This window comes from Ylistrum balloti, unplaced genomic scaffold (genome assembly GCF_031769215.1).
Source record: "Ylistrum balloti isolate Yb309-2 unplaced genomic scaffold, AGI_CSIRO_Ybal_v1 Utg370198, whole genome shotgun sequence".
Classification (NCBI taxonomy): Eukaryota; Metazoa; Mollusca; class Bivalvia; order Pectinida; family Pectinidae; genus Ylistrum; species Ylistrum balloti.
In genome coordinates, this window is record NW_026782174.1 from 315,463 (window position 1) to 338,434 (window position 22,972).

A 22,972-nucleotide genomic window follows, 5' to 3' on the forward strand; every position below is an offset into this window, starting at 1 on the left:
AAAGGAACAGATATTACGTCCTGACACCCGTTTTTCTTACATCGTGTTTGTGTCGTATATATTTCATGCTGATAATATCGCTCCAAACTTTGCGTCGTTTATGTGCCACTTGACTCATTTTATGAAAGCAAATAAAAGGCGGGTGTGATGTACGACTTTTTTTATATGCATTTATTCATATGACAGAGTAGCTTATATGTAGGAAGGGAAATAACTCGTTTTAATTTATAGCAATAATCATCTCGAGCCATCTGGATATACGGATATACGAGCTCTGATACAGTAATCGAAAGAATTTATGGATATATTTGATAAGATTGAAATATTTCAAACCTCGTTTTCAAAAGAAAAATATTGCCATAACTAATGGAAACAGCACGGCGACCATGGTGGTTATGTAGAAGAAGAGGAGAATGGAAGGTACAGATCCACCAGTTGTTTCAAGTGTGTCCTCAGACTTCATACAGTAGGAAGCTGAAATACAACAAACATCAAGAAAATTCTGACATAGCAAAGTAATCATAATCCAAACTCAAATTCCATAAAACTAGGGCAAAATATGAACAAAAACAGAGATTTACACTATCACACTATCAGTCTTCCTTATAGGAATTAACCATAACTATCATTCAACATTCCGTTTATACACTGTATACGGTTGTTGTTTTATTTCACTCTGTTCTGTTTTAATTTAATCTAAATTTTGGGTGAGGGTCGATGGTTTTCATCATCCTCGAAACTTCAGGGTTTACAATCACTGTCGCTCTCTGCACCCCTGGAACATGCCTTAGCCGAAATGAAGACAAAAGCGATGTAGCTTGTTAAGTCTAGAACGGGTTCCTTGAGAAAAACACTGACCAATCACTAGCTGGAACGCTCTTTTGAAGATTACAAAGGAGCGAGATCCAAGTTAAAAGTCAGTACAATGTATCGACCTCGAGATTCGATTGATGTACAGTACATCAAAGGCTCAAACTTGTTTTTATTTTGTCTTGTCCACAAGGTTCCGTGCGTACATCCTTCATTTTTTCCACGACAGTGGGGAATGAGCGATAGTGTATGAAAGATGGATTTTCTTTTACCAGAAAAGCAGTCAAAAGAAATGTGATATTTTGTATTTGGAGGTCAGTGGCACCATATATAGACATTATGTATTTTTCTATAAAAGGTGATACGTACAACAGAAGTATAATTACACTGAAAACCGTTATACATGTATGTAGTCCATGATTCTGTAATAAGACGTATCTGGTAATACATTTTATACTATAGCGTTTAGTTTTCCCCACCTTTCGTTGTCATGCTGTATTTACAGATTTCGAGGACCATCTCCCAGACTACTTGTAGTACCACCCATACTGTTGTCACGACTGTACCAAACAACTGTTGGGCAGCAGGCAGAAAATCCGTGTTAAATATGACGAAGCATGACAGGGCTGAAACCAATTATATAAATACAGCATCAGTGATTGGTCAACGCATTGTAGAGAGTCGTACTCTGGCAATAAAGACACACAGGTGAGAAGCACCTTCCTGTAAGATTGTACAAAAGACACAGATGTTAACAGCACTTTTTACTGAAAATTTAGAGTTATATACATAGAGCCAAACAAGAAAATAAATAAAGAATACATGGCAAGTGCCTTAAAATATAAGCTGTATTTTGGCGAGGGGGAAGAAAGTCCAAAATGGCGAGCCTTTGGCGAGCCACTTCTATCTTTCTGTCCCTAAATGAAATGCAGAGGCTGACTTCTTTTGATTTTCTTCTCCTCGCCAAAAATAAAACAGCATATATTTTAAGACAATGACTAAGTATTCTATTTATCCTGCTTGCAAGTCAGACAATCAAGACTTCAACATTTCGGTTGTTTAATCTTTGTTTACCTGACGTTTATGTTACGATGGATTTTTGCCTGATAACGAACGTCATTATGATTGCTCCGCGCAGAAATATAGTTCCAAACATCATAGCATATGACAGCGATTTTATGAATTTCCGTCAATAACCTTGTTCATTACAATATATGGAATCGACTATTTCAAGAGTTGTTTTTAGTGTTAAACGTAATTTTTGAGTAATTTCAGAAAGTTATTCTGTCGAATTTACACACGTGCTAAAATACAGCTGTTTTCTGTCACTGCCGAATACAGCAAAAATATTTGTGGCAGGTGTATTCCAACAAGGCAAATTCACCTGAAAGTGAAGACTTTTCTGTGAAGTTGAAAATAAATTCTTGGGACAATACTTCATTTTCGTCACAATTAACTAAGAGACTGATTTTATTTGGATTTTGCGGGAAAGTGTACTACATTATTAATTAATTACAACATACTAGAACCATTTGTTTTAGATGCAGTTCGCAAGTTTTCACCAAACTTTTGGACACAAATCATTGAATAGAACATATATTCCAGGAGCTCTCTTTTCTTACCAACCTTACCTGCTGCGATATGTAGTGATTTTCCCAGTATAAAATGCAACCAGTTGAAAACTGGTCGTACACAACTCTTAGACCCCGGCCGCAACAACCCTCCGAGGACTTGTAAAGTAACGCCGGATATCACAGCTATTCCAAGCCAGCTGTGGAGCACTGCAACCTATAATTTTATGTCAGATCAGTTTTAATGATCTTCTTTTAAGGTTAAAATTCATATCTTTAATTCAATTAAACTTTTTTCATATTTAGATAGTCCATTTCGTTTTATGAAGCTGGACGTGTTGGATTCTGGTTAGTTTGCCTGATAGTTCTGTTGCTGTATACATTGTTCGCATTCCAGAACGTGACATTACTTACTTAAAGTGACCAAAACTGTCACCAATACATTATTTCATTAGCGACTTATTCGCGATGTGTTATTTTGGTAGGAATAGGTCAAAATATGTTTCACGTTTAAAAAGTTTGTCAAAATTTAAAAACAAACCCAGTAAATTTATATAATATTAAAACACAAGTAAAGGACATTGCATATTTTCTTCTTTCTTTCTTTCTTTACATGTATGTATTTATCTATCTAGTTTACATGTATGGTCTTCATCTAAACAATAATTTAATCACAGAAACCCAAGATGGAAAATTTGACATTCTAACATCGCGGCATTTCATTGAAATACGAAAAGCTGAGTAAGATAGAAATTCTAACCTTAGAAAGACCTTCCACCTTCATGAATATAAGAACAGACGATGCTGCGGTGATCGTTACTGTCAGCACAGCTGTACCCCTGTGTACCTGTTGTAGTAACACGAAACAAATATTTTAACAACAACAGAAGTTACTATTAGATAAGCATTCACTTTTAACCGTCATGATATCAATGTAATATACCAATCCATGCATAGCTGCTGTAATACACTTGTAATACTGCATAGTGGAGGTGAGATTAAAATCGAATTTCACTATTGTTTCCAATATGACGTCATAACTACACGACATCATCTGCATCGTGAAGTCACAAGAGGAAGAGACATGGAGAATGAAAATAAATCAGGTTTCGTGTCAGTCTAATCATTATTTATGTTTGCAAGAGTTTCCAATTAAACTTGTAACCAGGACCTTACTTTCATCTCTATTTTATTATTTTCATTTCACGACGCCAAAAATAGATAAATAAAACTAGTTTCATAAATCTCGTATGAAAAGAGCTTCATGGTAATTCCCCGATATTAGATTAGGCACGATGTAGTTTTGAGTTTAATGAAAATAACCACATTTTGATGTGTATTCTAAGATCAGGAAAAATAAGTAGTTGAGGCTTATTGAACAATGACGTTTTCTTTTGGTTATTTTTTACCTGAAACCAGACATCAGTGCCGAGCAGTTTTGTACCGGAGGACATGTGTTTGAAGTATCGGGATACAATTGTCGTAGCTCCACCAAACAGAACCCAAGCCACCAGCATCAGGACTCCTACACATCAGTTAATAACCAAATCTATAAACAATGATTCAATTTCCAATGGTCCGATTAAAAACTTTTAAGACTTTTGAAATAGTTTGTTTATTCCATTATTTAGTTTAAATATCTTCAATAACAACAAAGAAAATACCATAAATCTCAACAGAACCATAAATAAACTCATTCATACACAACACAATACATTGTTAGTCCTACAAATTTTGTATCTGTCGTAATAGTTAGGAAATGACATACCATGGATGTTTGTCAGGAGTGGTAAGGATTTTCCACGGTATATATCGTAACTGTTGAACTGTATCTGCTGTGATGACGTCACTGGTAACTGATTATGCTTTGCCATGACGTCAGTTCCTTAAGAAGAAAAAAAATCAATGATAGCATGTGTAATCAAGGAATCGAAAGTAACATTTTTAATTGTAATAATATGCCGTCGAACTTCGTTATCTCGAACTAGTAAAACTAGAAGACCACGTATAATTCGAAGTACTTCGTCTGTTCCGGCCAAACGCTTCACCAAACATTCGATATTACTTAAATCGAATACTCGGATAACGCGAACTTTTCAAACGGTCACACCGACTTTGAATTACATATCTGGATTGCTTATGACTGACTTATCACTGTATATCTCAGATCAGCTGAGCTTTGAATATTTTTGTGACTAGTTCATTCATTTACAAATCTTTTGAGCTCTCTTGCACTTCGTGTAAATCCGGGTTATTTGGTTCACCGGTTTGAGGTCTGCTGCGTTTTATACAAACCTAAATGAGGTTGATTTATGAATCCATAACTGACCATTTCATTTACTAATTTTGATATCAGTAGCTTGATTGGTTTGCAAAACTGAACTTGTTGTTTGAATAATTCATCTGGAATGCGGGTTTATGAACAACAAACGGACGTTTTGTGTGTTCAAAGGTTTTATGTGAGCAAATGGAAAATAATGATATCAGAAACTGTTTTAAGCTTTAAAAGAAAAATAGCATCCAACTATTCCGCCTATCTTAATTTACCCATAAATACACTTTAATATATTAAATATTCAGACATGTCAACAGAATCTCGATTTAAACTCCAAACCAATGAAAGATTTACGCGGAAACCATTTGATAATTTACATAGATGTAAGGAGAAAGATGGTAGGTGTTCCGGAGTGATAACCGTTTTTTGTTTCATCGGTTGATCAAACCAAGTAAGTGTTACCACGTTTCCAAATGAGAAGGTCAGCAACAACAACCATGCTAATGAGCATAGAAGCAGACACCCTATGACGAAACAAACGGTCATAAATACATTTTCGAAATACCTTCAAATACATCACCCCACGCTACCATCAAGTGATAGGAATCATGAAGGTCAAAGGTTATCACTGTACCGTCCTCGGCGGAAACATTCATGGCGTAGGGTCGTCTGAAGGAACATGTCATCATGCCATCGACATACGTGCTAGCCATTTCGCTCAACAAGTCCATCTTGAAAACAGAGAAAAACGGTTTAGTTATGTTGTAACTGTCTTGAATTAATCACTTGATGTCAAACACTATTGAAATACATCGGAAGGGAACCCTGCTATGAATTCTACCTTGTACTGGCGGTCGTTGTGCCGGCTGGGATTATAGCCGTGCTGGAAACTAACGGTGTTTCCATCATACACACAAGTAATTGTTTCATCCTCTCCCTAAAATTACAAAAATAAAAACAAAACTAAATTGTCAATACGATCAAACGTTTACAATATTATATAGGTTAAAACTGTGTCCAGTTTGTATGTCTTTAAATGTACTACTTCAGATAAGCATAATTCAGTTGTACTTATATCAGGGAAATCTATATACACTAAATATTGAAGAAAAACACAGGGAAACCTGTCTTGATTAGATATTGAAGAAAAAAACAATGAGGGAAACCTGTGGAAACTTAATATTGGTGATTATTTAAGGTGTTTCAGGCACATACCTTGAGAAAATCAAGCAATTAAATACGATTGATCAATTAAAAGCGATTAAAGTTTCAAACTTGACATGAACTAACCATATCTATGTTATGACATCAATTACGAAAAACATCCGTACCATAGTCATATCTCCTGAAAAGCCGATGGAGACATAGTGTTCCGCATTGGCCCACATCTGAAAGGTGACATTGTCTTGGTCAGTGCTGAAGGTGACTCCCGCTGTACAGTCCGGTCCACTGCAGTAGATAGGGTACAATAGACACCCTAAGTTCACTCCGCACGCGACGTGGTCAATCGTGATTGGTTCAACAAGGATCTGACGTATATGTAAATTTAGATATTTTCAGTTAGCATAGCAAATGGTTTGCATGCATAAGACATAATTCAATGGCTGACGATCTTCCTATGATAATAATTTCTTAAAAATAATGTTGTATGTTAGTGGATCATAAACCAATTTTAAAGAATTAATCATGTTGATTATCATTTAATTGAATCATTAGAGTTTATCGTCAATTACAAATTGACATTACAAATTTGAATTGGTCTGCCAATAATAGCATGCTTTACAGTCCCCCAATACTAGCGTGTTTCAAAGTCTCTCAACAATAGCTTGTTTAACAGGATCACGATAATATCGTGTTTTACACTCTCACAACGGTAGCGTGTTTTACAGTCTAACGATTTTTACGTGTTTAACAGTGTCACGATTATGGCGAGTTTTATAGTCTCACGATAATAACGTGTTTTACTGTCTCATTATAATAGCGTGTTTTACACTTTCACAATGATAGCGTGTTTACATTGTTACGATAATAACATGTTTTACTGGCTCATGACAATAACGTGTTTTACAGTCTTACGATAACTTTGTGTTTTTCAGCCTCACGATAATATCGTGTTTTGCATTCTTTAGTTACCGGGTTACTTATTGGCTGCTGAATGAAAGTATCGGACGGCAGCTCTGTCGTGACATTCCACCAAAATACTCTGAATGATTCCAGAAATGTCGCCCTGAAGAAAATATCAAAAAGCACCAATGATTTAATTACTAAGACTAGTAAAATGATACATTATTATAATATTCCCTCGGTCTAAACGTTCTGTATGTTTATCTAAGTTGTCCATCAATGTTAATTCTATATTTGTGTTTTGCAAATTACATGTATAAACAAAGAAAGGAACACTAACTTATGACGTAGATATATAGAAAGTCATACTAGATAACTAGTAATACATAGAAAACATCTCTGTTATAATGATTTGTTATCGTTACCTATATACTTACCTAAACGTTACGTTTCCTATTTCTGAATCTGGTGCGTTCCATGTCAGTCGGATTACACTCACTGGGTCGTTGTTTTTGTGTGTGATGTAATTCTAGGAAAATAAAACCCGTTGATCCATTGTGACGATTTTAACGAATGAATACAAAAATATTTATATCATAAAATATAAAACACATTTACCCACAATATGCCGGATATATATAACCTTATACCAAACAGTAAGCAATAGTTTTCTATTTATCACTCACTGCCTCTCCGCCAAGGAAGTTCCCTGTCATAAGCTTATCCTGTGGGAAGTTGGTGAAGCTTCCCAACACCTCCTCCCTATCGCCGGACTGCCTGTGTACCACCAGAATGATCCCGATAAACTCTCGTCCATCAGAAGCGTGCAGACTAACTAAATTGAAAGATTTGCACGTCAGTAGCCTGTAGAATAACTAAAATGAAAGTTTAGGGTGCTAGTAGCCTACAGAATGATTTGAATAAAAGTTTAGGGCGCCAGTAGCCTGCAGAATAAGTAACATGAAGTGAAATATACGTTTATGACGTCCGGAGCTTGCAGAAAAACAAAAATAACAGGGACATCAGTAGCCTACAGAAAACAAAAATTAAAAGCATAGGGTGTCAGTAGCCTGCAGAATAACTACAGTAGAAGTCTAGGCACCAGTATGTTCCTGAGTCGCCTTGGTTTCAACTATTCAGGCCATTAGTAGCATCGATGGGAACCGGAAGAACGAAACAGCTGTTAATGGAGTTCGTTTTATTATTTCATACTATCATCTAATTCTTTATTTGAATTAAAAGTTGTTAATGGATGCCATTTGTGCAATCAGCGAATAATATTGTTTTCTTCTATATCAGGAAAATGTTTTGTTTGTTTCAACAACCAGCTATGCAGTAACGTTTCACGATCATACTTCGGAAATGCTTGAAATAAATACATTTTGAATATTAAGTATAGGCTACATTATCACGGATTGTTATTCTGTCGAACCAGAAACTGTAAAACACATCCCAATGTTTTGTTTTCAAATTCCACCTTTCAATCTTAATGTCAAAGCGTCATTAACTGATCTGTCCACAACGTAGTTGCTTCATAATAATGTTTTAATTATTGATTAATAATATTGATAAATTAGTGTAACATATGTGAGGGAGTAATAAAGCACGCCTTACATAGTCCCAAATGATATCTAAGAATTAAACTGCATCATACAGCTGTTTCGTCCTTCTAGGATTCGTTTGTGATACTAAAGGCCTAATTTTGAAATCAAGGAGACGACTGGTAAGGTGTCCTCGTTATCATTTACCGTATATATTTCTCTAATACCAAACGAACAACGATATATCAAGAAATAAATAAACAAAACATAACCTTTGTGCCATTTTAATTGTCCATTAGTTTGAAGCCAAATAGGCGACTGAGCAAAATCAGAAGTCAGAAGTCAAAATCTAGACGAGATGTACAATAGGATTTCATTTATTTTCATTTTTCAGATAGTGAATCACCAGTGTAATCTTCACCTTCCACGTTACAAATGTGTGATTTCAAAAAGGGTAATTGATTATAAAACTCCTTCAACTGTGATAAAACAATGGTCGTTGAAATACTATACCATCATGGGAGTTACAGTGACAGGAGGAAGTCATGGTAATGATCATGTGTGGACAATTATCCCAATATCACGTTACCGTCAAACATCCTTGTGTGTCAATAATTCCTCCTTATTTGTATGACAACAACACTGGGTGTGGTTCCCAGATAAAGTCAGGTAGTTTAAGTTATTTCGTCTGATGAGTACACTTTACCGAATTTGATTGATGTGTATTGTCAGTAAATTATCAAGTAAATAAATAAATAAAACAATAAATGAATAAATAGATAAAAATGAAAATAGCAATATATATATGAATAAAATCAATACGTCAAAATATGTTTGAGGTTTTTAAAGATACCTCTACTAAAAAAATACATTTTGTTTTCGTCATGCTTAAGATGTCTAGGATGTATTCATATAGATTATTATCCCTACTATCAGCGTTGTTTTGATTGGTCGTGGAACATCCTATGTGTAATGAACATTGGTTTATTATATCATTAAAAATAATGATAGTACTATGTCAACCTATACTATCACATTAAAAATGAAACCGGATATCTATCTACGTTAAACAATACTTTGACATACACAGTACTGTTCAATATATGGAATTTTACTTTTATATATAAACATACTTAAATATATTAAGCTTATACTTTGACATATAAAACACACCTTGATATGTTAATCATATACTTTGAAAATAACTATAAAACATTTCTGTTATATAAAAGCTGATATTTTGATAAATGAAACATAAAAATACTGATATTTGAACAGAATATATTCAGAAGATTTTATATTACAACAGTGTAAATCCTGCCCAATTAAGATAAATTTTAAAGACAAGAACTTTGGAAACTTTTAACTTACTGTTTACTTGATCTGAGGGACTGAATGAAGACTGATTCGTTTGTATAACAAACGGTGACGCAGACCTTTGTTGGTTAGCATTTTGATGTTTCGGGAACATTGTAAGGACGGTTCCAGCTGGCGCCCCTTGTGGATAACACTGGACTAAAATACCATACAAATTACAGGAATACAATTGTTCCATACACAATACCTATATCAGCTTATCTTATAACTAAGGATCGTTTGTTAATTTGAAAAATATTACAGATAATATTTTAGGCTTACCAGCTTTAATTTTCTACGTTTATCACACTGGTAAAAAATCTGACTAACTACTGCGATATCACTTACCTATTCCCATGCAAAACCCCAGAACCACAAATACCAGAAAGGATTTTATCGCCATGTCTGAAAGATAAAACTTTCAAGTCAAAACCGTTTTAACAGATTATATTTATTCCAGTATACATGGTTGGAATGAAAAAGTTATCAGAAGGATAAGAAAACACGATGTTGATGTTTTGTCATACGCTAAATTTATTACGAAAAAAGAAAATAACGTCGATCTTGACAATACATTCGCCTGTTGTGAATTATACACATAACAGTATCTGATTTAAGCAGATTCGTGTTTATCCAAACTTATTAAAATACTATCCAGTAATCAAAATGATATGCCACTGTTATTCAAACATAATTATGTTTATTAGTCCGACACCAATATAAAAATCTTAATCCAGACTAAAAACAAAACGTACCTTGTATCAGAATTAAACATCAGATCTTCGTTAAGGAAAGAGAAAGGTGTGCACAATAATACGCCTGTCGTTTAAACTTGTTACACTTCCTTGAAACGTCTTTTGTATAAAGAGAGGAATAAATGAAAAAAAAATCGTACCCACAGGTCATGTGACGTCTGGCAACATCCTCCGTCAGTCAAGCACAGTCTTATTTTTGATGATTTTGTAACTCTATATTTAATTAATTTCGTCTAGGGTGGTGGGTATACGGCGATGCTATCACTTCACAACAGAACATCATACTGATGATTCTGATCGGTGCAAATTCGTTAAACGAAGGGGAAAAGTGAACAAAATAAAGATATTTAAAAGGAATAACACAAATAAGCACAAAAATTAAAAAGAGAACAATTTTAACCAAGAAATTTTATGTTCTCGATCATACAACCAGTGTTCATGAAAGTAAAACAATCTAGCACACTATCTAACACTTATAAAACATCAAATTAACTAATTTCATCATTCCCGTGTTTTTTAGTGTGTACTTTGCTCATTCCTTTAGGTTTGGGTTTACTTTTGTTCTATTGTACCGTGTAGCTTCTTGACAGAACACAGAAAAAATCTTTTTGCAGGTGGTTTGGATTATTCATACTGGAAAACTACCTGGCCTGAACAGTAATGTAGTGGTTTAAAAGCTATCAGTTTTGTAAACTCTGGAATACCAAGAAGTATTCTAGCCTTCAAAGAAGCGCGATATTTCTGATTTGTGGGGTAATCAACCAATAAACATTATGATGTGGCGTCTCTTTAAAGTAGCCGACGAATACCTCATTGATAGTCATACGAAAGGCACGTCAAAAAAATCATACTCAGCATTTGGGGGAAAATTGGACGATCCGTTTGTCAGTGAGACTAACTCACTAACTACTGAGTTGTAGCGACCCCATGAGAGAGTAAGAACCATTAAGTGTAAATTCACCCATCTTACATATTACTGTTCATTTAATGAATCACATTTTAAACTAATGTCAATCACTTCATAAGTCATACTGCTCCATCATCACTTCTCTTTAATAAAACTGAGCACATTTATATGAAAATTAAGAGCAATTCTTCCTTATTTTCACACGAGTTTTACATTACGGTTTAATTGAAATTTCAGTGAATTAGATTATGTATTTGTTTATTCATTTTCTCATGTTTCAGCCAATTATGATGTTGTTGTCGAACTAACCTCTACTTTTTATTACCCTATTGAGGCTGTAAAACGCAGTTTATTTCGTGTTTTGACAAACTTTATTGATTAAAAAATGTTTATTTATTGTTCATTTGAATGTTTTGTTTTTATATTTACATGGTAACCTGGTATTATGTCCTCATTTAAACAGTTTCTCCACAAATTGACATTAGTTTCGTAAACACCTGGTCTTATTCCTTTTTTAAGGGAAATTACCTCGTAAATCTTTCTTTTTATCATAGTTTGCCTTAGTTTCATTGAATTTGACATTGAGTTGAGATTCTGCTTGATTTTCTCTGTGGATAAAAAAAACAACGACTAGGAAGGAGGCGTATTCATATTGAAACAATAAACAGGACCTGTCGTATTATACAAAACAGAAATATTTAATCCGTAGTAATTGCTAAGTATTATATTTTGGTCGAAATTAATTTTATAAGAAAAAAGATATATTAGTCGGGATCAATAATTTACGGACATCCTCTGCTATTTACTTAGCTGTAACACAGGGTGATACTTCAATACATATTTATTTACAGATGATACATCAAACACATAAATGTGTGATGACGATGATGATATTGCTTACACTATGTGAATACTTAAACAAAAGCCATGATCTCTCGTACAATTAGATGAGAATGCTGGTATGCATTATTTATGTAATATTGCCGTACAGAACTGTATAGGTTTTTTGTTGCCTTTCTCCTCTGCTACTTTCTATTAAATGCATGACCTCATCTATTTGATATGAACAAGTGTTTTACGTATATACCTGATATGTATGTATCTATTGCAGAGCTTTTTACTTTGCTGATATGTAGTACAAACATATGTTAAACTGAACGAGTGAAACGACCATGCTTTATCCAGGTGTCCCCCATACAGAAAACTTTCATATAATCGAGACATTATAGACAGGGTTAAAAGCATCAGGTGAACGATAACACGAAATGGTGGTCGGGAGAGTTAATTGCTAATGACACACACGTATATAAGAAGGAAACTGCTGTAATTTTCTGCAGGATTCGAACAAACATGGAGATATCTTCCATTGTGATTTTGCTAACCCTCCCGGAACTCGTTTATTCGCTGGGTTAGTATATTTATTGCTATATGGTAGGGAAACTGTGAGATATGAAGTTATTATTAAAACGTCCAATGTAACGTAACAATAGTATTTTTTATTGCCAAGATGAGATATATGTTAATTCTAACGTCCATAAAATAGTGCGTGGACAAACGGACCTCAATGGTAGGTATAAAGAGTATCAAAGTATAGGTTATGCAATTTAAAAAAGTGAATGCAACTTGGTAAAATCATTTATTACAGGTCATTGTGTTTTGAACATGCTGCATTTTAGAATATAACGATAGAATAGAATAATATATAAGATACCGTGTTCCTATATTTACTGATATAGGTTTGCCGAATCAGCACCAAGTGGCATGTGAACACTCGCTCAACAACGCAATTCACCTGAGGTGTCCGTGTGGGAAAGTCTTGTACGTACAAGCTGCAAATTACGGACGTCTGGACAGGAAAACATGTGGTTACCATGACAATGAACAATGCCGGGCAACACGGGCTGTAGATATTGTCAGAAACCATTGTAACGGAAAACCAAAATGTGACGTCAGAGCTCATAACGGAGTCTTCGGAGACCCCTGCCGAGGCGTTCCAAAGTATCTGGAAGTAGTTTACGACTGTGTGAGTCCAGGTGAGACGATACTTTACCTTATGTCAATTAATTGATTTTCAGGGTAGAAATTATTTGCACAAAAAAGGTACGTAACAAAAGTTTTAGGTTAATGTGATGTGATCGGCAAATGGTAGCCTTTCACAAAAAACTGTATCCACAAAAATATATTCATGGATAATCACTGTCAATTCAATGTTCTAATAGCCCTATTACTAACCCTGACATTTCTTGTACAATCAATATAACAATTAAGTTCGACCACAGTGAATTGATAACAAGAACATCCTACATTACATATAATATTTAAATAAACAATGTAGGAATTGCTGAATTTGACCGATTTCCATCCCGATACATATATCAGGATTACTTATAATTTCTTTATAAAAGTATTTTCCCCAGAAATACCTAAGAACAGTACATCACAAGTTGTTTCCGTCATTTTTTTCTTTTAATCATGTTAGTCATAATTTCTTGATCTGTTATTTACAAAATTTACTACATTTATTCAATATGTATTTGAGATTTGTTCATACAATATGAGGACACACAGGACATAGTACAGTGTTTCTCAGTATTAGTATGAAAAAGATCGTATTAGTGTTTCTGCCGAGAAAACTATTTTGTCAAAGAATTTACTGTTTTGCTCTCCTCTGGTGTCCATGCATCCTCGATATTTCAGGGGTTACGATCACTTTCGCTCTATGCACCCCTGGAACATGTCTTCGGAAAAATGAATGATTAGTTTGATCCTTTGATGTACATCAAACGAATATCGAGGCCGCACAACGGTATATTGTAATAGGTTTGAAGTTGGGTGTCGCTCCTTTGTAATCTCCAAAAGGAGCGTTTCAACCTCTAATTGGTCAGCTTTTCTTCTGCTGGAACCAATCAATTTACTTCACTTGTGCCTTTAAGGTGAACAGACAAGGGCAGACAGCGAAAGTGATTGTAATCCCTGGAGTATCAAGGATGGTGTCCCTGCAGATTGGTGAAACATGTTTTTTACCACTCGCTGATTATACTGGTATCCGTGTTCTTCACATTTGACAGGCATGAGGTCGGCGATTGTGTGCGAGAATCAAAAATCCAATATCCGCTGCCTACCAGGTCATAAACTGACACTGTTAGGTGTTGACTATGGTCGTCATGATGAAATCACCTGTCCTAGTCCAGCCATGCACAATTTGTAAGTTTGTTTCAAATCATATCATTAAACTTCATGTTATATAATTTTTATGTACTAAAACTCATAGACAAGAACAGAGATAGCAATGTTCCACTGGAAACCAGAATATAAAACCGACAAGAACTTGCAATGACAAATTATTGACTGTTTTACTGTCTATTTCCATCACACGTACGGCAACATTTGAAAATGTTAAAATCGATTTTATAAGGTTTGAGATAAACTGAAAATTATTTTATGTTGGTTTTATAATGTAATGTTTATTTCATTTTATTTGAAATGAAACGTATAATAACTGCAGTGTGTCTATCAACATTTGAATTTATTGATTTATTGAACTCGCGACCACTTACTACTTCAGTTAACTAGCACAACTAGATGTTACACTGCTGAAATATGCTTAGTCGCCATTTCCAAGTTTTTTTTTTTTGTTTTTTGTTTGTTTTTTGTTTTTTTTGTTTGTTTTGTTTTTGTCACAATTCTCCACAGTCAACAAAATTTGTTAAAATTTATCTTATGGCAGTAAGGTAACATGGAATCTTGTTTTGTTACACTGGAATCAAAAAAAGAACCAGAAGGTCCAGATGTTGCTTCCAAAGTACACAATTTTGAACTAATTTTAATATGGTGAATAATGAAACCAGTTTTACTTACAATGACGTCCATTAATAGGTAACAACAAAGTTGGCATACAAAAAACAGGTTGAAGACGATAAAAAGACAGCATAATGATGCAAATTAACCTGAGTCATCCGATGTGCCATTTTCCAGTTGCCCAATATTTCCATAGATTTCGTTATTTTCAAGTATGTGATAAGTACATGTGTATGTTCTGAAGTGTGCCACTATTCGAATTAACAATATTGGGGACTAAAAGTCCACTAGCACTGTCTACTACATGCAGCTTCAAAGACTGCACAATAGACACAAGTGAATAGCACATTTCAATACGAATTTAGAATTAGATACAGAAGAGCATAGAAATACATCAAACTGTATGTTTCGTCCTTCTGGGATAATGTATAGCGCATACCTTTACTAATTAACAGTCTGTGTCACGCAATCCTAGCCAGGAATGAGGCTGTACAAAGACTATCAAAAATTGAAATTAATCCATTAACATAAATACATATAGGACAGCAAGGTTTTGTTTCCAGAAACTAATGCTCATTTGTTACATTTTTCATCAATAAAAATGAATAAGATATCATTCTTGTTAAAGGTCATTTTATCAATTACATGCCTAAACATTGTGACGCTACAATTTCACATTTTTAACGTAACGTTGATATGGAGAATGAAATGCTACTTCGGTAACTATATATGGCAAGAAATTAAAGACGCGGTACAAAATGGACAAGAAGTAACATAATCACGATAACGTTATTACTGTGATGTAAAACGACCGGAGTCATCCCATCAATTATTGGCTTTTTAGTATATCTATTTATATTACAGGACATGCCATAGCAATGTAGCCATGAAGAAATTACTCCATTGTAATGGAAAAGAATCTTGCAATCTGGTTGCGAAAAATTCTGTGTTCGGAAACCCTTGTATGGGTACCTACAAATACATGGAAGTCAGATACAGATGTGGTGAGTTAGATAAAACAATCCGTCTCCAATTGTAATGACTACATTTAAAACATCAGGACGTATTTGAGAATTCCTTGATGTTGGTTAAAAGTCAGTATACGATTTTTTATATATGTATAAGGTTTCACACGTGATCCGAATTATTTCGTGTAGATATTCTGACATATTATCATCCGGAGGTGCATCATGACTTATTTTCCTTTCTCTCGTATTATGTCTTCTTGCTTTCCATAGATTCCATCGTCTTAGAATGTTAAGACTCGTGCATGTCCTCGCTTTGTGTAGATAATAGTATCTATCTGTTGATGTCCAGGTTTACTTTGTTTTGTCGATGATGTTTAGAATGGTTTCACTTCGTGTGTTTGTCCTTGTTCCGTAATATGGTATTTCTGTCATATTAAACTACTGCTATCGATTCGATTATTTACTATTGTTCTGAGACCTTTCGATTTACATATTGCTTTAATTTCAAATTTACTATGCACGTGTTGTTATCACAATTTTTTTTTGTTCTTCAGAAAAAACAAAGATCATTGTGTGTGAGAGCCACAATTCTAAATACCATGAGTGTGAGTTTGGAGGAGATTTCGATACAATCACACTTATACAACAGAAGTCACAGGCAAACTGCATACACGGTCTGAGATTTGGCATCAACGGTAACAGTGTATGGGTAGACCAAGCTTGCTATGGAACGTTCCGTCTCTCTAAGACGGTGTGTGACGTAAGTAACGTTGCTAGTTATGTTGTTTCTGTACACATTGTCTTCAAAAAACATGTAAGTAGACACATTGTATATAAACAAAGTGGTTTAAGGTCAAATAGAACCACCCGTTCATTGTTCATATACTTGCAACATAATGTCTAGTACAAAATATAGATATCAGTCTGGCTTGCTATATCTGATAAAAATAGTCATTTTATCATGTTTAAAATATTATCAACAATCCAAGGATGGTGACACATTTTTAAAAAGGTATTAACTATAGAGATTTTAATTTTATCGTTAAGGCATATTTTCTATTAGAAGGACTTTTTGTAAAATTGTGAAATTCGTATTATATTTTCAGAACGACTGACACTTTTTGGATTGACAAATATTACATCATCCTGTCAACCTACTGTTTTAGGCGATATTTTGTACCGCCAGATGACTCGGAAGAGATGTAATATTCTAAAATCGATCAATACATATGTTATGATTGAATTCTCAAATCAAGAAAAAAAAACCAATAAAGATGTATTTTAATTCTATGTATCATGCAAATTAAATAAAAGAATCCATTGATTTGATTGTTTATTAGTGTTGTTGTTGTAAACGTTATTTAGATAGGAAGGTTCAACACCTTCTTGTCTTGATTTTAACATCTCTCTTTTGTTTCCTTCTTTTTATGAATACTTGTCTCCGTGAAAAGAAAAATGAATTAACTTCAAAGTTATTGTTTAAAGACGGTATAAATGATTCACATAAAACTATAAAAAAAGGTATATCGCACAAGTTCAGATTTCATGTGATGCTTTTTTAAGAAAACTATACAAAATGATCTACTTATGTTCAAACATACAGTATTTCATTTGCAGATGTTTTTAGTTCTAACTAGATCGATTTACAAACGTTCGCGCGGCCATGATTTCGTCATAACAGGTTTGCGATGTTATAAGCCGAACAGAATTAGATATTTGTATAAATTAAGAAATAAATCCAATCAAGTAATAAAATTGCAAAAGTCAAGTGAACAGCATACACACTTGTGTATTTATCCTATAAAATATATGAACCAGTGACATGTCAGCTAAGGATTTCCCTATGCGCTATTTCCACCAATTTCGCCCGAAGAAACTGACCACAGGAGAGATATTTTAATGCAAACAATAGTTTAAAGGTCATGAGAATGAGCTCTTAGATATATCAGAACAGCCACAAGTTTTCCAACCTGAGCGAGCACAAGTCTGTATGAACAGCCGGTTGATTTATACTTCCCAGTACATTTCAATTATTAATTTTCTATCCTATATTCTTGGTCCGTTGATAAATAATTGGCAAGGGATAATTTTACACTTTATACAATCGATTTTAAAAGATCAACAACAAGTATTGTATATTTCCTCATTGAATCATGAACTATATTTAATTTTACTGCATCTTCCCGTCTGATTTTCGATATCTCTTTCAACCATTTTTATTTTTGCTGTCACCTTCTTGGTTCCAACGCTTAAAATTATTGACATCAAGAACGAGTCCTAAAAGGACTAAATAACTGTTTGATGCAGAACAATTCATATCTAGCTATTCTATTAGATTATACAAAAGAAACCCCAGCTAATAGCAAGTCTCAATACAGATTTAGAATTAAATAGGGCAGAGTGAGATGATGAATAAGCTGTTTCATACAGCTGTTTCGTCCTTCCAGGATTCGTTGGTGATACTAAGGGCCTAAATTTGGAAGCGAAGGAGACGTCTGGTTAGATGTTCCAAATATCATATAGACACCGTATATATTTCTCTACTCACAACACCGGGATATCAAAAATAAATCAACAAGGCATAATTTTCTATGCCATTTAATTGCCTATTACAAATTACAATTTCTACATTTTGTAAATGGTAAGATAGCGAGGTCGTGTTCTCCAAACGGGCCATCACTTGGTATTTTAGTAGCCGCCCATCTTTCGGTAAGACGATCCGTGGTATCCTGGAAAAGGGGGAAAGCTATGTTGAGCAAGCTTTATAGAAAAACATAAACAAGTCTTACATATAAACATATATTTAATTTACTTATCAAACTGGGGTAAAAGTTACAAATAGTAATTAAAAACTAGAATCACATACATATAGCACCAATGACGAACATTTTTTGAGTTATCCCATGTCCGGGGCTCGAACTCAAGGTCTACGACACCAAATTCACTAGACTTATATTTCATATATTCTAGGTACTACATTATCTTATCAGTAGTGAAGGACAAAATCTTTATAAAATGGCACAGATGGAGGGCGACAGCATTTACAGCTATATCTGTTATGTAATGATATCATAGAAAATCATGAAACATTTTATTCTTACCTCCGCCCATGCCTCCAGTGCCGCCCCAGCCACTCATCCCATTCATTCCTCCCCAACCGCCCATACCACTCATTCCGCCCATTCCACCCATTCCTCCCCAACCGCTCATGCCACCCATTCCGCCCATTCCTCCCCAACCACTCATGCCACCCATTCCGCCCATTCCTCCCCAACCACTCATGCCACCCATTCCGCCCATTCCACTCATTCCGCCCCAACCGCTCATGCCACCCATTCCGCCCATTCCTCCCATTCCGCCAATTCCACTCATTCCCCAGGGAGATCCAGAGCCGCTACTTCTGTATGATCTGTAGTAGTACGATCCGCCTGATGGCATGCTCATGCCGCTCATTCCACCCCAGCCGCTCATGCCGCCCATGCCGCTCATTCCGCCCGTTCCATACATGGGAAAGGTGCATACAGCAGCTCCGACCAGGCAGCTGAGCAAAATGGCGATGATCTTCATCTTTAAAAAAAAGATGGGAAGCTAGATGTTATAGATACATTTACAAAACGTGTATAAAGCATTTTACTATTTATTATTCAAGAAAATAGGAATAAGTCCGTCAACACCAGTATAGAATTCTGTTTCTCACTGGCTGCACTATCCAAAGGAGTATGTGGCCGGTAAATAATAACCTTATTTTCTTGATTTAAAATGAGAATTTACATAAGAGGTTTAAGAAAAGGTAAATTCAATCATTGGAGCATGCCATGATATTGCTTTGGTGTTTACAGCTTATATAAATGGTATAGCTTTGCAGGGAAACGGGAAAAATTACAAGTCAGAATATGCAAGAATGTCATTTTCATGCTTTTTGTAAAACGCTAGAATCTGTAACGGCATGAAATATATCCGAGACCATTCTTAAACAAAAGCAACAAAGAAAATACCACCATGTCAAGCGAATCTTAGATCAAAATAAAATTTTATGAAACTAGGTCAAAATTAGAGCGAAGGAAAGATTTGCACGAAGACTTCTGAATAAGAACAAGTAGGATAGGTCCGTCTTCATTAAACCGTGCTTACCCTCGAATACACACTTGTCCTCAGGCTCACAGGCTTTTGGAAATAAATGTGACATATAAATAAATACTATTTACAAAACTTGAAGGAATTCCGGAAGACCTTCAAGTGTAAAGTAAAAGTTGGGTTGAGCACAGACTTAATGATGGAGCATGAAAATTGCCTCTGTTGTTATAGAAGGGTAAGCGTCTGATGCTTCAACGACGACACCCGCCAAGTAAGCAATGACACGTTCCAAAATAAGAACAGGTTAAACAACAATGGAACCACCGGCCACGAGCACTAAACAATTACAGCTTTATATTGCATAAGAAAATGGAATATATTCTAGTGAGATCCTTGTTACAACCGTAAAACGTTCCCATAATCTTCACATATCTTCATCTTTAGTAACCCAGCGTTGTGTTTGTCAGGTGTCATGATATCTTGAACAGGCCTTAGAATATCGAATAAACTGCGACATGGCAACTATATATTCCAGGGATGCAGGCACGTTAAAAAATTCACAATAGGGAAATTTGAATTACCACGTTTCATACTGCTTAGTGGAAAGCTGTACCTGTTGGTTTCGTTATGGGAAAAACAACTGATTTAGAAGAGTCTATCGTGTTCTTGATTTCCAATCCTGATGGGTATGTATGACAGACATGGTCCATGAATCTCTTGTTATTGAAAGACAAGTCATTAATACGTAAAATAGTGAAATTTGTGGACTTCGCAAGATCTTTGTAACCTGTTTTGATAAGTTCTTCAGTAAACTCAAACTCGTACAAAAACAAGTCATCCAACAGAGAAGCTCAACTAGTTCCCATATATTGCAAATAGTGTTTTGGAAGATCTTACCACCAAGCTCGACGAAGACGTTGTCTATCAGAAATTTGAGCATGTTAATTATATTGCCCGCCGTATATTTCTTCTTTGATTGGGGCGTATTTTTCACGAAACACGCTTCAGTAAATTTCATCACTAAATATTTGTATCGCCTTTCACTTGTCTTCTCATAACGATAGAACAAAGGCGTTCTTTCAGTTGAGAATGGGGTCTAACTGTATTTGCTAAAGCATTTGATCAAATACTCGTTTATGAAGCCAGCTAATGAGGTACAAAATTGGTCATTGGTGATCAATCATTTGGACAAATTAGCGAATAATTGCCTTTTTAGATGTTAAATCAAAACATATATGTTATGACCCAGGGTCAACATTATACAATTATTGACTCTATATGAGATTAATACAAGGGTTTATCAACCCGAGTAAAGTAATATTCACTGAGAGCGAAGCATACAATAAATACACTGTATTGTTCTCGTTCTAATGTCAGGATGTGGCAGCCAGGGTCAAGGGATCGATGTTTGGGTGTAGCTACCAGGGTCAAAGGACAAAGGTCAGCAGATAATATTCTCGTTCTGATGTCTGGATGTGGCTGCAAACGTCAAGGGATCGATGTTTGGGTGTAGCTACCAGGGCCAAGGGACAAAGGTCAACAGATACTATTCTCGTTCTGATGTCTGGATGTGGCTGCAAACGTCAAGGGATCGATCTTTGAATGTGCCTACCAAAGGCAAGGGACAAAGGTCAACAGATAATATTCTCTTTCTGATGTCTGGATGTGGCAGCAAACGTCAAGGGATCGATGTTTGTGTGTAGCTACCAGGGCCAAGGAACAAAGGTCAACAGATAATATTCTCGTTCTGATGTCTGGATGTGGCTGCAAACATCAAGGGATCGATGTTTGGGTGTAGCTACCAGGGCCAAGGGACAAAGGTCAACAGATAATATTCTCTTTCTGATGTCTGGATGTGGCTGCAAACGTCAAGGGATCGATGTTTGAATGTGCCTACCAAAGTCAAGGGACCAAGGGTAGACATTGTCTTGATCGGGCACCCATGGCAAATCAGAACAGATTGTCTAAGTGACACAACACCTACTGTAGATGGATGTCAGAATATTGTAATAGTACCACTTTCTAATTATAATTTCGATTTACTTCATTCCTCTATTTGTGACATGCTATCATCATTTTCAGAGTATCGCTATCGGTTGTTGACATTAGAATTAAACATAAGATTGTATCAAACATGGAAACATAGGTATCGTTATAAGAAAAATAAACTCATATTCTAAATCCTGTGATATTTAATATGAAAACATTTATGATTTAAATGTGTGTCTACCAACTTAACGAAGTGTACACATTCAAATCTGGCCAGTTAAATATATATATATACACACCAATTTGTAATGTTCGAAAATGTTTTTAGAAAAAAAAATCTCCAATGAAGAAATATATTTTAAAGTACTTACCTTGATTTGAGAAGTGCTGCACAATGCTCTGTTACCAAGTCTCGTTTGAAATGAGTGATATATAGGGTCATTCTGTGACACAGTCAGGTATATATAGGATATGTGTTCGTTTGTTTCGCGTCAGTTTTACTTGTTGACAGGTAACATTCATGTGTGGTAAATCATTTAATGTAAACAAAAACATTGCTACCTTAACATTTGACAGAAACAACATCACAGTAAACATAAAAAATTAATTTGTCACAATTAAATTAATATAGTGTCAGGTACCAGACGCTTGTCTATCAACGAAAACAACCATTCTTAACATGGCCGGAAATGTAAAATACACGCAAAAACACGTTATTTTCAAAAAGGTCACAGCATTGATTGGTTGTCATATTGCAATAGAAACGGAAAATAAAAACAAAAATTACATGATAAACAACGAGAGTTCAACGTGACTTAGAACATCCTGACAATACACATGTGTAACTTACATATTATACATACT

At 35.0% G+C, this 22,972-nt stretch overlaps 3 protein-coding genes across 3 annotated transcripts; 1 reads left to right on the top strand and 2 right to left on the bottom strand.

Moving 5' to 3' along the window:
- Positions 1 to 340: 340 nt before the first annotated feature.
- LOC132551444 (ferric-chelate reductase 1-like) lies at positions 341 to 10,020 on the bottom strand. The gene is made up of 14 exons (XM_060215582.1): positions 9,966 to 10,020; positions 9,633 to 9,776; positions 7,407 to 7,555; positions 7,158 to 7,249; positions 6,733 to 6,883; positions 5,988 to 6,185; positions 5,498 to 5,593; positions 5,222 to 5,387; positions 4,150 to 4,266; positions 3,791 to 3,906; positions 3,142 to 3,228; positions 2,442 to 2,598; positions 1,290 to 1,436; positions 341 to 474 (listed from the first exon to the last, which is right to left on the bottom strand). The coding sequence occupies exons 1-14, from the start codon at positions 10,018 to 10,020 to the stop codon at positions 341 to 343; spliced, it is 1,809 nt and encodes a 602-aa protein (XP_060071565.1).
- Positions 10,021 to 12,629: 2,609 nt separating this feature from the next.
- Positions 12,630 to 17,160, top strand: LOC132551445 (L-rhamnose-binding lectin CSL2-like). The gene is made up of 6 exons (XM_060215583.1): positions 12,630 to 12,687; positions 13,016 to 13,312; positions 14,348 to 14,483; positions 15,942 to 16,081; positions 16,600 to 16,805; positions 17,152 to 17,160. Exons 1-6 carry the CDS (start codon positions 12,630 to 12,632, stop codon positions 17,158 to 17,160), a joined length of 846 nt encoding a protein of 281 aa, XP_060071566.1.
- A 39-nt stretch (positions 17,161 to 17,199) lies between these two features.
- On the bottom strand, positions 17,200 to 19,612 carry LOC132551446 (uncharacterized). The gene is made up of 2 exons (XM_060215585.1): positions 19,147 to 19,612; positions 17,200 to 17,255 (listed from the first exon to the last, which is right to left on the bottom strand). Exons 1-2 carry the CDS (start codon positions 19,610 to 19,612, stop codon positions 17,200 to 17,202), a joined length of 522 nt encoding a protein of 173 aa, XP_060071568.1.
- Between the last annotated feature and the right edge of the window lie 3,360 nt (positions 19,613 to 22,972).